Source organism: Rhinolophus sinicus, linkage group LG07, assembly GCF_036562045.2.
Source record: "Rhinolophus sinicus isolate RSC01 linkage group LG07, ASM3656204v1, whole genome shotgun sequence".
NCBI lineage: Eukaryota > Metazoa > Chordata > Mammalia > Chiroptera > Rhinolophidae > Rhinolophus > Rhinolophus sinicus.
Genome location: NC_133757.1, coordinates 79,563,565 through 79,576,635, shown reverse-complemented (window position 1 = coordinate 79,576,635; position 13,071 = coordinate 79,563,565). Strand labels below are relative to the sequence as shown.

The 13,071-nt window shown below is 52.5% G+C and overlaps 1 protein-coding gene across 9 annotated transcripts in view; it reads right to left on the bottom strand.

The window, feature by feature from the left end:
* Window positions 1–12,457, bottom strand: part of CPAMD8 (C3 and PZP like alpha-2-macroglobulin domain containing 8) — a 65,861-nt gene extending 53,404 nt beyond the window's left edge. For 4 of the 9 annotated variants that reach the window (XR_012498063.1, XR_012498064.1, XM_074337963.1 and 1 more), the window contains exons 1-6: window positions 12,168–12,456; window positions 7,923–8,074; window positions 6,321–6,343; window positions 3,883–4,099; window positions 3,754–3,806; window positions 132–149 (exon numbers count right to left, since the gene is read on the bottom strand). Coding sequence is in view for 6 of the 9 variants with exons in the window: in XM_074337963.1 (XP_074194064.1) it covers window positions 132–149; window positions 3,754–3,806; window positions 3,883–4,099; window positions 6,321–6,343; window positions 7,923–8,074; window positions 12,168–12,397 (693 nt within the window). In the remaining 3 variants the exon portion in view is untranslated. Of the gene's footprint in view, window positions 1–131; window positions 150–3,753; window positions 3,807–3,882; window positions 4,100–6,320; window positions 6,344–7,922; window positions 8,075–12,167 lie in introns of all 9 variants that reach the window. The other 5 variants (XR_012498065.1, XM_074337966.1, XM_074337967.1 and 2 more) reach the window with 3 other exon arrangements.
* Between the last annotated feature and the right edge of the window lie 614 nt (window positions 12,458–13,071).

Below are 13,071 nucleotides of genomic sequence, written 5' to 3'. Positions count from 1 at the left end.
GGTCCCAGCTTTGTGAGGCGCTGAGCGGGCAGGGATCAACCCAGAGGGGCAGGCAGTGGGTGTAGACCGGGTCTCGCCGAACGCGGGCTAACCAGGCTGGAAGTCAGAGCTGAGGCGGGCAGACCACTCACCAGGATGTAGGCTTCCAGCTGCAACAAAGACAGAGAGAGACAGTGAGCAAACACCCCCGAAATCCCCCAACCCTCGGTGCATGCTGTGTCTTCATCCATGCACGGCCTGGATCCGTCAGAAAACACAGTCACTGTTAGGGGTTGAATTGTGCCCCCCCAAAAAAAAAAACCTCATATGTGACATCCTAACCCCCAGTACCTCAGAATGTGACTATATTTGGAAATAGTTCTTTATCGAGATAATCAACTTAAAATGAGGTCATTAGAGTAGGTCCTTATCAAATAGGCCTGGTGTCCTTATAAGAAGGGGCAATTTGGACATAGACATGCGTAGAGGAAGATGATATGAAGACAGAGAGAGAAGACAGCCAGCGACAAGCCAAGGAGAGCATCCGAGAACAGATTCTTTCCTCAAGGCCCTCAGAAGGAACCAACCCTGCTGACACCTTCATCTTGGACTTCCGGCCTCCAGAACTGGGAGAGAATTAATTTCTGTTGCTTAGCCTACCCGATTTATATAACACTTAGTGACAGCAGCCTTAGCAAACTCATGCAGTTGCCGCTGGCAATGAGGGTGGCGTGGTCAAGCCCTTTCTCGGGGCCTCTGTGCTCCCCGCCCCCCATCATGGTCCTGTCCTCCCTTCTAGACTGCCCTCCACCTCCAACCAGGGATGGCCCCGCCAGGTAGCCCTCCTAGACTGTCATTGGGGTATTTTCTCAGGCAGCAAGTGCCAGGTTCCTCGAAGGCCCAGAACATGCACTTCCATCTCTGACCCCCGCCCCTGCCCCAGCACCTGCCTGGAGCCTGGAAGTGAGCCAGTGCCCATGACATCAAACTGGTCACCACCGACTCTGACCAAGACTCAGAACTCTCCTGCAGAGGGCACAGCTTGCACAGCCATGATTCCTGTCCCCTACATCATGCCCTGCCTGGTCCCCATGCATGGCTGACCCCACGTGCGTGGGTCCGTTCCCATTAGCTCAGGGCTGACAGTGTGTCCAGGGGTATCTGGGCTGACAATCAATTTCTTGTGATTTTTATCCTTGGGTCTCACCCAGCACGGGCCCTTGACCAACCTCCAAGGAAAACAGGTAGCCGCACACATCCAGGGCTCTGCCCTTCTACCGTGTGTGTCAAGTGCTTCCTAACAATAACTGCATATTGGACAGCAGCTGATGTCAAGTGACTGAGCCCCGCCTCCTCCCCAGGGAAGGCTGTGGACCTCCTCGGACTTCTGGGTGCACAAATTCAGCACCGTCCACTCAGAAAGCAAAACACACACACACACATGCAGGGCCTTCAACACTGCCCTGGCTGTGGACCCCAGAACCCTGCTCCTGGGGTCCAGTTGAGCCTGAGGAAGGATGTGCCAGTGGGAAAGAAGGTTCGCGAATACAGGTAACCCTGGCAGCATTTCTGACAACAGTGAAAACATGGAAACAAACAAATGTCCTCCAGGAAGCGGGGGTTAGGTACGAAGCCTTCCTTGGCAGAAGGAACTCAGACACTGAGGTGAGTTTACAAGGCTGCATCCAGAACATGGGCAAGTGCATTAAAATATCCAATGAAAAAGCACAGAAACTTGGGATGATGGAAGTTAAGAAAAAGCTTTGTGTACCCACAGAACTGCTCTTCTAGGCTGGCCACCAGGAACTCTGCAAGATTATTTTCCAGAATATGAGCCCGATGGTGGTGGGGTCCATGTCTGCTCTGCTCATTGATATGCCCCACGCATTTAGTACTCAGGGACGCATGCAATACCCACCTTACACGTCCCCCCATCAGGGCTCCCTAAATTGAAGTAGCCTGTAGACCACCACACTCACATCTTGCTACATAGTACACGTACAGTTTATTTAAATCTTTCTTCAAAATTAATGCCTTTCTGAAAGCTCCTCCTTACAATAGAATGCCAATTAAGATATGTAGAAAAAATAACAGAGCTGGAAAAATCACCACTTTGCAATCTTCACGGCAAGTTCGGATTCATTTTCGAATTATCTGTGGATGCTAGAACTAGCAGGTGAGCGTCTAATGGGTAACAGGATGTCCACAGAGTCTCAAGTGTCCCTCACAGATTACTTATTGGCCATGAAGGGTAAATACAGACTTTTGGGGGGAGAAACAGGCTGAACTCTACCTGAACCTGCACTGGCGGCACTTACATCACCCACAACGGGACAAACCAAGGTCAGGTGCTTCCTCGGGGCGGGATCTGCAGGAGCACAACACAGGCGGGAGGCCCAGCATGGCTCCTGCAGATCCCGCCCCGAGACACACAACCTGAACCTGGCCACAGAGAACTAGCAGGCCAGCCCCTCAGGGGGAGTCCTGCAAAACAACCGCCTGGACTCCCTTCAAAAATGTCAACATCATGAAAGACACAGAAAGAAGTGATTCAGATGTAAGGACGCCAGGAGTCATGATGATTGCACACAACACATGGTCTGGACTAGAGGCTGGACCAGCAAAGCAACACGCTATCAAGGATGTCATTGGAACAATGTGGGTTTTATATTAGATAATACTATTGTATTGATGTCAAAATTCCTAAATGTGATTCTGGTACTTTGGTTGTACGCAAGAATGTTCTTGTTCTGAAAGGATACAGGTGTTCAGGGCTAAAACGATGTGATATTTGCAAAGTATTCTCAAACGATTTATCATTAAAATAATTTTGTAAGTATACAGGTATATATGTGGGGAGAGAGAGAGAGAGAAATTGGTGACTCTAGAGTGTGTTCCCCAGACCAGCAGCAACATCAACTGGGAATTTTTTAGAAACACAGATCCTCAGGCCCCTCCCCAAGAAACTCCTGAATCAAGAACTCTGGGGAGGGCCCAGCCATCTCTGTCTGAACAAGTCTCCCAGGGAAATCAGATGCGCACTCAAGTTTGCGAACCACTGCTCCAGATCAGAGCTTGGCCAACTACAGCCCTCAAGCCAAATCCGGACCTCTGACTGTTTGTGTAAATAAAGTTTTATTGGCACCCAGCCATGCCCATTCATACACATATGTCTGTGGCTGAGTTTACATCACAACAGCAGTTGCAACAGCCTGGAGACCTGAACAAACCTACTACCCAGCCCTTTATAGAAAGTTTGTCGATCCCTGGGCTATATGAAAGTATTCGGGATCTCTCTGTGCTGTTCTTCCAACTTTTCTGTGTGTCTGAAGTTATTTCCAAATAAAAGGTTACAAGAAAATCAATGCCCTCTTTCTGTGGATATGTTTATTTCGAAGGAGAAATGATAGGTCTGATGTGTAGTTATATTTTCTTTCTAATACAAGTTAAATAAATGCAGGGCTACTGGGATTTCAAATGATGATCCACAGCTACTTAAATCCTTCTGAAGCTTGCATGGAGGGGCACTGACCACTTTGGGGACCCCTGGGGAGCCCTTATTGAGGAACAGAGCACCCACCAGCGATCTTGCCTCCCTAGGTCCCAGACCTCCTCCTGGGCCTCCCAGGAGACATGGAGCGCTAGAAAGGAACCGGAAATGGAGGTAGAAATTGGAAAGGGGCCAGGAAGAAAAGCCAGTTGCTGATGGTGGCCTTGGCCAGGGTATTTCAAGTGGGTGTGTCCCAGGCACACGGTTTTAGAAGCCAACCTCACCTTCTCGCTGACCGGCCTCAGGTCTGGGGTGACGGTGAAGACACTTATGAGCACTGGAAGAAAGAAGAGAGGCTTGTAGCAGCTCCAGACAGTGACCAGCCCTCCCCCTGGCCCATGCCAGCCACCCACCTCGGTGCTGGGGCCTGTACACTGGCTTGTCAGTCTGGATGAACACAGAGGCTCCCCGGCCATCCACGGTCACTGATGTCTGGTTGTGGAACAGGGGGCCCTCCTCTGCTTGCCAGCCAAGGCCCCACACCTTCAGGAGGGCCTGGCCCTGGAGCCCCGTGGGCACCTGCCGGCAGAACACGGAGCTTTGGAAATGGGGTGTCGCCCTGGAAGGGACCTAGGTGTTGGGAAAGCAACGTAGAGGTCTAGGGTTGGGGTGCTCATCCAGGGGTGACTGTGCCCCCCAGGGGGCACTTGGCAGTTTCTGGAGACATTTTCGGGTATCACAGCTAGTGGAGAACGGGGGGTCGGGGGGTCGGGGGGGGGGAGTGTTACTGACATCTAGTGGGTGGAGGTCAGGAATGCTGCTCAACAGACTAGAGACTCCCCCAAAGGGTCTTGGATCCTTAGAATAGCTCTAGATGAGCATTTCTCAACTTGGGGTAGAGGTGGGAAGGATTCTTCCCCCTCCACAGGGGACATTTCTCATTGTCATTATCTGCAGATGAGGATGCTACTGTCATCTAGTGGGTCAAGATCCACTGACCCCCCTCTCCCAGAGTTATACAGCCCTTCATCGGTCTCCATACAAATCCACAGCACCTACCCTGGGAAGAGTGCCTTCTTGTGTGCGATGGCCAGGGAAAGCGCACAATCTTAACCCCTGCCCGGGGCATCCCTGCTTTCTGCCTCACCAGAAAACAGATCCGCTCAGAGAAAGTCGGCAAGCGTAGCTGCAGGGTACTTATCAAGGGTTTCCCAACTGCTGACATCAGGGGCTGGCTCGTTCTTGGTGGGAGGGCTGTCCTGGGCACTGTGGGGGTGTTGAGCAGCACCCCTGGTCTCCACTCACTAGATGCCAGTAGCAACCCCCCTCCCCAAGAGTGACATGTCTCTAGACACTGCCAAAGTCCCGGGGGTGGGGGGGGGCCGCGGGGAGGGGAGGGACTAAACATCCCTCCCTATCAGGTGGGAAATGCTGCCTTAAAGAAAGGGTTCTAGGTTGTCACTGTGTGAGGGATATAAATGAGAAATGTCTATTACATTGTTTTGTGCACCTGAAACTAATTTAAAAAAAAAAGGTTCTACTATTGCCCCCTGTGCCACAGCACTTAGGCACTAATGACACATCCCGCTGGAAGAGGAACCACCTCAGACTTCATGGTGATCACTGGGGGAGGGCACATTATAATTCAGAATGATTCTCGAGTTAGCCCATTCATTCAGGGACTCCTCTGAGCATCTGGTAAAAGTTAAGGACTAGCTAACCCAGTAAACGCCTACAATTTCAGGGCTTACAAACCCCTTGAGCTCCAAGGACTCCAGTTTAAAAACCCACATCAGAGAATTACCTACAGTGTAGTTTGGTCCGTAAAATAATTTTCAAATCATAATATTCAATGCCAACGCAGCTGCGGGAAATCTGGTGTCTAATGTATGGCAGGTGGTGCCGTGTGTGAGCCCTGCTGTTTTCTAAGACAAAACAGGACCGAGCAGGAGGCCTGGCTCTTGACCTGGTAATTAGACTGAGGCAGGTATCCAGAATGCTAGTGTAACTTTACATACAAAGACGCTTGCAACTTTTGGATGACATTATCCAAATCCTCAAAACAATTTTTAAAAAATCTAACCGTGTACAAGGTGGGAGGTTAGTAAATTAGTACAGTTGACCCTTGAACAACACGGGCTTGAATTACGGATTTTTTTCAATAAATACAGTTAGGCGTCCATATCTGTGGGTTTTGCATCTGTGGTTGAAAACAGAATTTTCGACCTGTGGCTGGGAATCCACGGGTGTGGAAAGCTAACTGTATGCATTGTTCTACACCATTTTATGTAAGGGACTTGAACACCCATGGATTTTGGTATCTGCAAGGGGGTCTTGAAACCAATCCTCTATGGATACTGAGGGCAGATTACAGTTAAGTTTTGGCGAGTCAAAAGTTATATGCAAATTTCTGGCTGCACCAGGTGGGAACGGGTGCTGGTAATCCCTGCATTGTTCAAAGGTCAACTGTATATAAAAGAGATGCAATCGGAGGCTGTTTATAACAGAAGACAATGTACAATTACAGAGAGTTGAAAACATGGAGGTATGTTTATGTAATATGTTTAGAGAAAACAGCAGGAAACACCATGGTGTATATCCTTTAATTGCAACTATGAAAGAAAATGTCTTCATGTGGACAAGGGTTCGTAGGAAACATGAAAAAGTGAAAAGTATGGGGAATGGGATTACGGGTGACTTTTCTTCTTTTCTAAACTTTTTCTTCACCATTCATTTTTGTATATTACTGTTAATGACTTTTCTCCAAACACATGCAATGTTTCTTATCCCATTCCAATTCAATTTTTTATTTCCCAGGTAGGGTTTATGATTTTAAAAATTCATAGCTTACCTTGAGTTTGATTGTCCCTTTATCTAAAAAATGAAAATAAAACGAGAACGGTTAAATCAGGAGCAGTGTTTTCCTGCCCCTCCGGCCTACAGCTTTATAAACAAGGGCTTTCTCAACCTACAGGGATTTTCTGTGGACACACATACACCTGGGTCATGCTGGTCTGGCTTGGGCTGGGCTGGGATTGGCAGAAGTGAGAGATTTCCTCCAAACTGGCAAGAGCTGAAGGCCGGAGGGGATGGACAAAGCCAAGCTATTCAGGGGAAAGTTGGCCGGCCTGCGTACTTGATTCACTTCACCCCTGGCCCCTGTCCAAGGTAAGCTGTGAGGGGAGCAAAGCAAAAACTCCAGGGAAGAGGAACAGGAGAAGTGTGGAGAGAAAGAAGAGGAGACTGAGGTCCCCAGTGGACCTCACTCCAGTGGAGCTGACTGGTCTCCCATCACCTCTCTCTTCTACCCAAAAGGAGTCATTTGCTACTCTGACACCTCTCCAGGCTTTCTGGCCTCCAGGACTTGATTAGGCATCTACTGTTTCTGCCTCCCAGACTCAATTCCCCGATTTCCTGCTAGCCAAACCCCCATTTCTTTGGGGGAACCACCTACCCAGCTCCCAGTCCATGTGGTTTGGGGCTCTGTGCAAATGTACATAGGTCTTCCCCCTGATCAGTGATTGGCTCAGGCCTGAGCACATGAGCGAAGATGGGCCAATCAGAGGGGAACCTGGGGCTCTCCCCAGAGGTCCTGGGAACCCCCTCATTCCCTCTGAGCTTTGAGGAGACACAGGCCCATCCAGAAGTGGGGCCAGAAGATGGCCAGTGATGCCTGTGGATTTTTCTAGTTATGAGAGCCCCTAAACTCTCTGTTGCTGAAGTCACCCTGAGTGGGATTTTGGGGCTAGCCACCGGAGTGGGACTGCCTGCACCGTGTCCATACACGACCTTCTCCTAATTTCCACTCCAAGCCAGCCGCCCCATGTCCCCCCGGGGACAGGTGCTGTCCCACTGGGGCCCCAGCATCATCCCTGTGCACCCGGCTCTGCATGAAGAATAAGTTAGCTGCTCTGCCACACTGGGCGCCCCTGCGGTGGGGCCCTGCTCTCGTGTGTCCGGAGGTCAGCACTGCTGTTATCTGCAGTTTACTAAGGAGAGTGGGTGAGAGGCAGGCTGAGGGCCTGAGCTCCACTTAGTGACAGGCCGGTTGTGCGCCCAGTTTTGGGTCTAAAACCACAGGAGTACTGAGAGCTCAATGGAAGTCTGATATGGTCACAGGACTCCCTCCGGGCCCCAGGCCCACCACCGGCCAAACTGACACAGAAGCGTGCCTGACTCCGTCCAGATTTGCACCCTTAGAACCTGGGCTGCCGAGGGAACAAAGCACTCTGATTTCCCAGACTAGGCAGGTGGCTGTCCCTCCTGGGCCTTACTCTCTCCATCTGTGAAATGGGGAGAACTCAACCTGCCTTCCCTCCCCCTACAGGGGTCCTGGAGAGGTAGGGTGGGAGGAGGCAAAGCAGTACCCACCCTGCTGGAGCCCTAAAGTCCAGCAAATGGCTCCACTGTGCAAAGGGAGAGGAAGCCCCGGCCAAGCACCCCAAGGACCTACCCAGGATGGCTCCCTGGTTCCGTGCCACAGCCTCGCCCTGGGCCACCAGCTGAACCTGGACCATGACTTCCCTTGGGGAGTTAAAGATGGTCACGCTGATGACTTCCTCCACTCCCGAGCGGAAGACAGAGGGTGCAGTGATCAAATAGCCCCTGTAGGAGAGGAGAACCACAGTGAAGACCAAGGGTTGTCTGACCCACACCTGGCCTCACTACCACCCTGGCTGGGTCAGGGTGCACCCTGGGCAGACTCCTGCCTATGCCTGACCACACTCTGACAGCACGGTCGTTTTATGCATCTGTTTTCCCCCACCAATCTGTGAGCTCCTGAAGACCATGGACTGGCTTATTCACCTCTAAAGCCCCCCCACTTAGGTAAGAATCTGGGCTCTCTGGATCTACCCAGTACCACACTGCCCTTTGGTTTCTGTATTCTGGCCTCTGGCTTTTTCTCTGCTATAGGACCTTTGCACATGTGGCACCCAGCCGGAAATACTCTCCCCTGTTGGCTGAGTAATGGGTAGGACCCTACTTCTTCCTCATAGCCACCCTACGAGAAGTGAGAACATCTCCCATTTACAGAGTCCAAACTCAAACCCTGGAGAAGCCAAGTCACGTGTCTGCATCACTGAGAGACCAGGATTTGACTCAGGTGGCCCAGACCCAGTGAAAAGAAGCAAAGAGCTTCCTGCGGCATTAATTTTAAGAACAAAACCTGAAAACAAACTAAATGGCATGAAACAGGAAAAGTTCCATAAACAATGGAATCAAAACAGCCCTCTCTGACCGCAAATCCTCAGCTTGACTGTGAAGACACTTCTGGAGAAAACGGGTCATTATCCTGCTTTCCAGACACAAAAGCTGACCTTGCAGAAAGAGAAGGCACGTGCACCAGATGACACAGACAGGTAGGAGAGGGCACCTGACCTGGGCCAAGGCTTCCCCACCTGAGTTCCCGCCTCCTCATATTCTGCAGCCTTCCACTGAAAACCACAAAGCCTCATCTGTAACCACGGGACCCGCTCACAATGCAACAAATGCCAAGAGGCCCAGCAGCAAAGGCAGCATAATTCCAACTGTGCACTACTATGGGCACAGAAGGAAACAGGCGAAAGGGAAAACACTGGGCCAGGCATTGAGATGAGGAAAGATTTTCATTTCTCAAAATCTTCTCTGAGACAGCCCAACATCCACACGCTAAAAAAGATGAATTTAGACCCTTTATCACACACCATGCACTAAGAGGAACTCAATGTGGGTCAGAGATCTAAACATAAAACTATAAAAGCACTAGAAGAAAACATAGGAGAAAGGCTTTGTGAGTTTCAGTTAGTCAAAGATTTCGTGAATAAGATACTAAAAGCACAATCCATCAAAGAAATCACTGATAAACTAGACTTCATTAAAACTTCATGAAGGCCGGCCCGGTGGCTCAGGTGGTTGGAGCTCTATGCTCCTGACTCCAAAGGCTGGTGGTTCGATTCCCACATGGGCGAGTGGGCTCTCAACCACAAGGTTGCCGGTTCAACTCCTCGAGTCCCGCAAGGGATGGTGGGCTCCACCCCCTGCAACTAAGATTGAACATGGCACCTTGAGCTGAGCTGCCTCCCGGATGGCTCAGTTGGTTGGAGTGTGTCCTCTCAACCACAAGGTTACTGGTTTGACTCCTGCAAGGGATGGTGGTCTGCGCCCCCTGCAACTAGAAAACGGTGACTGGACCCGGAGCTGAGCTGCGCCCTCCACAACTAAGACTGAAAGGACAACAACTTGACTTGGGGAAAAAAAAAAACTTCATGAAAAGTTTGGCATTTCAAAAGACACAACAGGTTCCTGTTGAGTACCATCTGGCCACAGCACTGACCCTGGGAACCCACTGTGTTCTGTCCGGCTTGAACAACGACCAGCGTTCACACACCCTGGGTTCCTACATGTACTGTCCGACTGCAGGACTGAGCGGAGCCTGCAAGGACCTTGGGGACTTACCATCTACTATATGACTCCAGCACGAACAAGAGTATGCAAAGACTCTAGTTTCATAGGTGCAGTGGCCAGATCAAGCAATGACTGGAATAAGTAGTAACCCTGGGGTCCCATGTTCTGTCTGACTCCAGCACCAACCAATAGCTGCAGACTGGTTTCTTGTGTGCAGTGTCTGGCCCCCATCAAGCACAGAGCATGCATCGATCCTGGGTATGTAACTGTACCTTCTAGAGCATGCAGTGACCCTGGGTTTCATGGATGTACTGACCAGAATGTGTACTGACCCTGGATCCTATGTGTTCTATCCAACTCCAGCAACCAACAGAGCATGCAGGGACACTGGGAATGGACATGTACTGTCTTGAGCATGGGAAGACCCTTGCTTCATATGTGACGTGTCTGGCTCCAGCACTGACCAAAGGGTGCAAAGACCCTGAGCTTCCTTGTACAGTGCTGGTCTCAGCCGTGCACAGAGCATGCAATGACCCTGAGTATGTCCTGTACTATCCGGAGTACACAGTCACCCTAGGGACATGTGGTTACTATCTAACTCCAGCACCACCCTGGGCATATAGTGACCCTGGGCTCCTATGTGTCCCGTCTCGCTGCCACACAGGAATGTGGCCTCCTTTAGGATGGAGTCTTTCTGTCCAGATCCCAGCTAACCCCTAGGGCCTCCCATGGCACGTAGCATGTGCTGAGTGTGGAAGAACATCTGGGAAATATACAATCCACGTGTTTGTTTTCCTTGGTTAGCCCTTATCCAGATCTGGGTTAGCATCTTCACCCAAAGGCCTGGAGGACCCGACGGAACCAAACGAACGTTTCCTGTGGGTTAGGAGCTGCAGCTGTCGGTGTGCTCGCCAGCTGGTCACTGCCAAGCCTGGCTTCTGGGCTGACACTGGCTTCTCTTCCTGTGGACCTGAGAAAGGTGGTGTTTGGTAAACTATACACAGTGTTGGCCTTACAACAGTATAAATCCATGCTGCTTTCTGAGGCCAGGGAATCCTCATGGAAAAACCACACAGGGCACGGAAGTGAGTATCAGGGCTATTTCTAAAACGAGTTCCATCAGGCAGATGGACCACAGCTCAGAGGCCGGTTAATCTGGAACCCTGAGTCGGTCAATGTATCCCAGCGTGGGCGGTTCCATTTCACGTAACAGTGGTTAACATCCCAGGGTGAATTTAGTCAAACACTCTGTTTAAAACTCTGCAACAAAGGGACTCTGAACTTGGCCCTTACAAGGCAGGGGCTCTCATGTAGGGCCTGGTCATGCTTTGTGTTGGGGGATGACCTGTGTTGTGCATGGCAGGATGTTTAGCAGCATCTGTGGCCCCCACCCAGTGAACGTGACAACCCCAAAATGCCTCTGGACATTGCTGAATGATCCAAGGGAACAAAAGTCATGCCTTGGCTGAGATCGGATATTCCAAAGGGTGCCCCCTTAAAAGTTTGCTGGGTTCCAACTTCGCAAAGCCCAGTGGAGGGGAATCCCATTGCCCAAAGTGCAGTGCGGTGTCTTACTTTTCACACTGTGATCCCAAAGGAGCAGTGCAGCTGGAAGCGCTACCGCCCACCCAGTCCCACTGGTGACCTGTTTTCTGGGAACTCCTAAACATGAGCTGCTTAGACAAGCCACCTCAAAAAGGCTGAGATGGACGAAGTGGCTGAGCTTGGGCAACTGGAGGCAGGCCCCCTGAACCCACAGCCTTGCAAGGCTCACCCAAACTTGGCAGATTTGGAAAAATTCCCTCTGAAGCCAGCTCATGGGAAATTCTCCTTAGCATCTAGTTAATTCACCTCCTCACTGTGTCAACCCACCAGAAGCTCTGTAAGCAAACCTCAAGAAAAATGTGGAAGCCAAACAAACACTTCCTCCCCCACCACCAAGCCCTCCAAAGGAAGACGGAACGTAGGTCTCTCCTATTTCTCAGCCAAGACTCTATTTCTTCCCTTCATGTCAAGGACAACTTGAAATTGCCACCCCAAAGATAGCCCCGTCACACCAAGGGGCGAGGTGGGGTGGGGGTAGATCGCAGCCTGAGCTCTGGGGAGTCCCTGTACCTCCACGGGGCCACTTCTAAAGCCTCAGGTTGCCCCCTTTCCCAGTCCGACGCGTGGGGGTCGGAAAATGAGACTCTAGGTACCGCCCAGCGCGGACGCTGTGTGGCGTTGAACAGGTCGTTGCACCTCTCTGAGCCAGTCTTTGAGACCACCACCCCGAGAAAGAGGCCAGCTTCCTCTGTCGCCCGGGGCTACTCACGGGGCCTGGGGCTGTGCAGCGTGCACGCCGTCCCGCGGCGAAAGCAGCAGCAGGAGCCAGAGCGGCGACCAGAGCAGGGCGCCCCACATTTTCCGGCTCTGCGGAGGCGCCGCGCCGGGGGAGAGGGGCGGGCCGGGGTTGGGCCGGGGCCGGGGTCCGAGCGCCTCCGTCCCCGCTGCGCCGCCGGGGGCCCTTTGTTCACAGCCCCCGCGCCGTGCACCCGGCGCCATGCGCCCCGCTCTGCGCCCGACCAGGATGGGGCAGCCGGGACCAGCCCTCTCCCCGACCCGCCTCGGCCCCGGACCCGCCCCGCGCGCCCCGCCCCCGCCCCGCCCCTGGACTCATCCCCTCCACCGACTCCCCCCACTCCCTCCCGGGACCCGCCCCCTGCCCGGATGCACCCCCAGACCCGGCCCATCCCCTTCCCCTCATCCAGCGACTCTGTCCACCCTCACCCTGGCCCCACATCCTCCCGGGACTCGCACCCTCCCTGGACTATCCTCCCCACACCCGCCCTACCCTTCCACCCACCCACGGCCCCTCTGTGGACCGGCCCCGCCCCTGCCCGGGGCACGCTGCGGCTCGGCGCCCTCCAACACCTACCATGCAGGGCCCGCTGTGTCCTCCCCAACCACCACAATCCCCCGCCCCCGACCTGGCGACCTGTTGAGTGCAGGCAGCCTGAGGAGCCAAGTCATTTGGGGAAGCTAAGGCAGGCCAGGGAGCAAATCTTCCAGACCCACAGCTGTCCCCAGGCCCTTGGATGCCTGTCCTCAACTTCTGCCCTCTCCCCATCCCCCGCCAGGCCGCCACCTCTCTGAACCTCCTTTCCCCCCCTGGCAAACAGCAAGGGTGGGCTGGCACCCCTTCTTCTCCCAATGGCAAGGTGTCCCCTTCTGCCCCT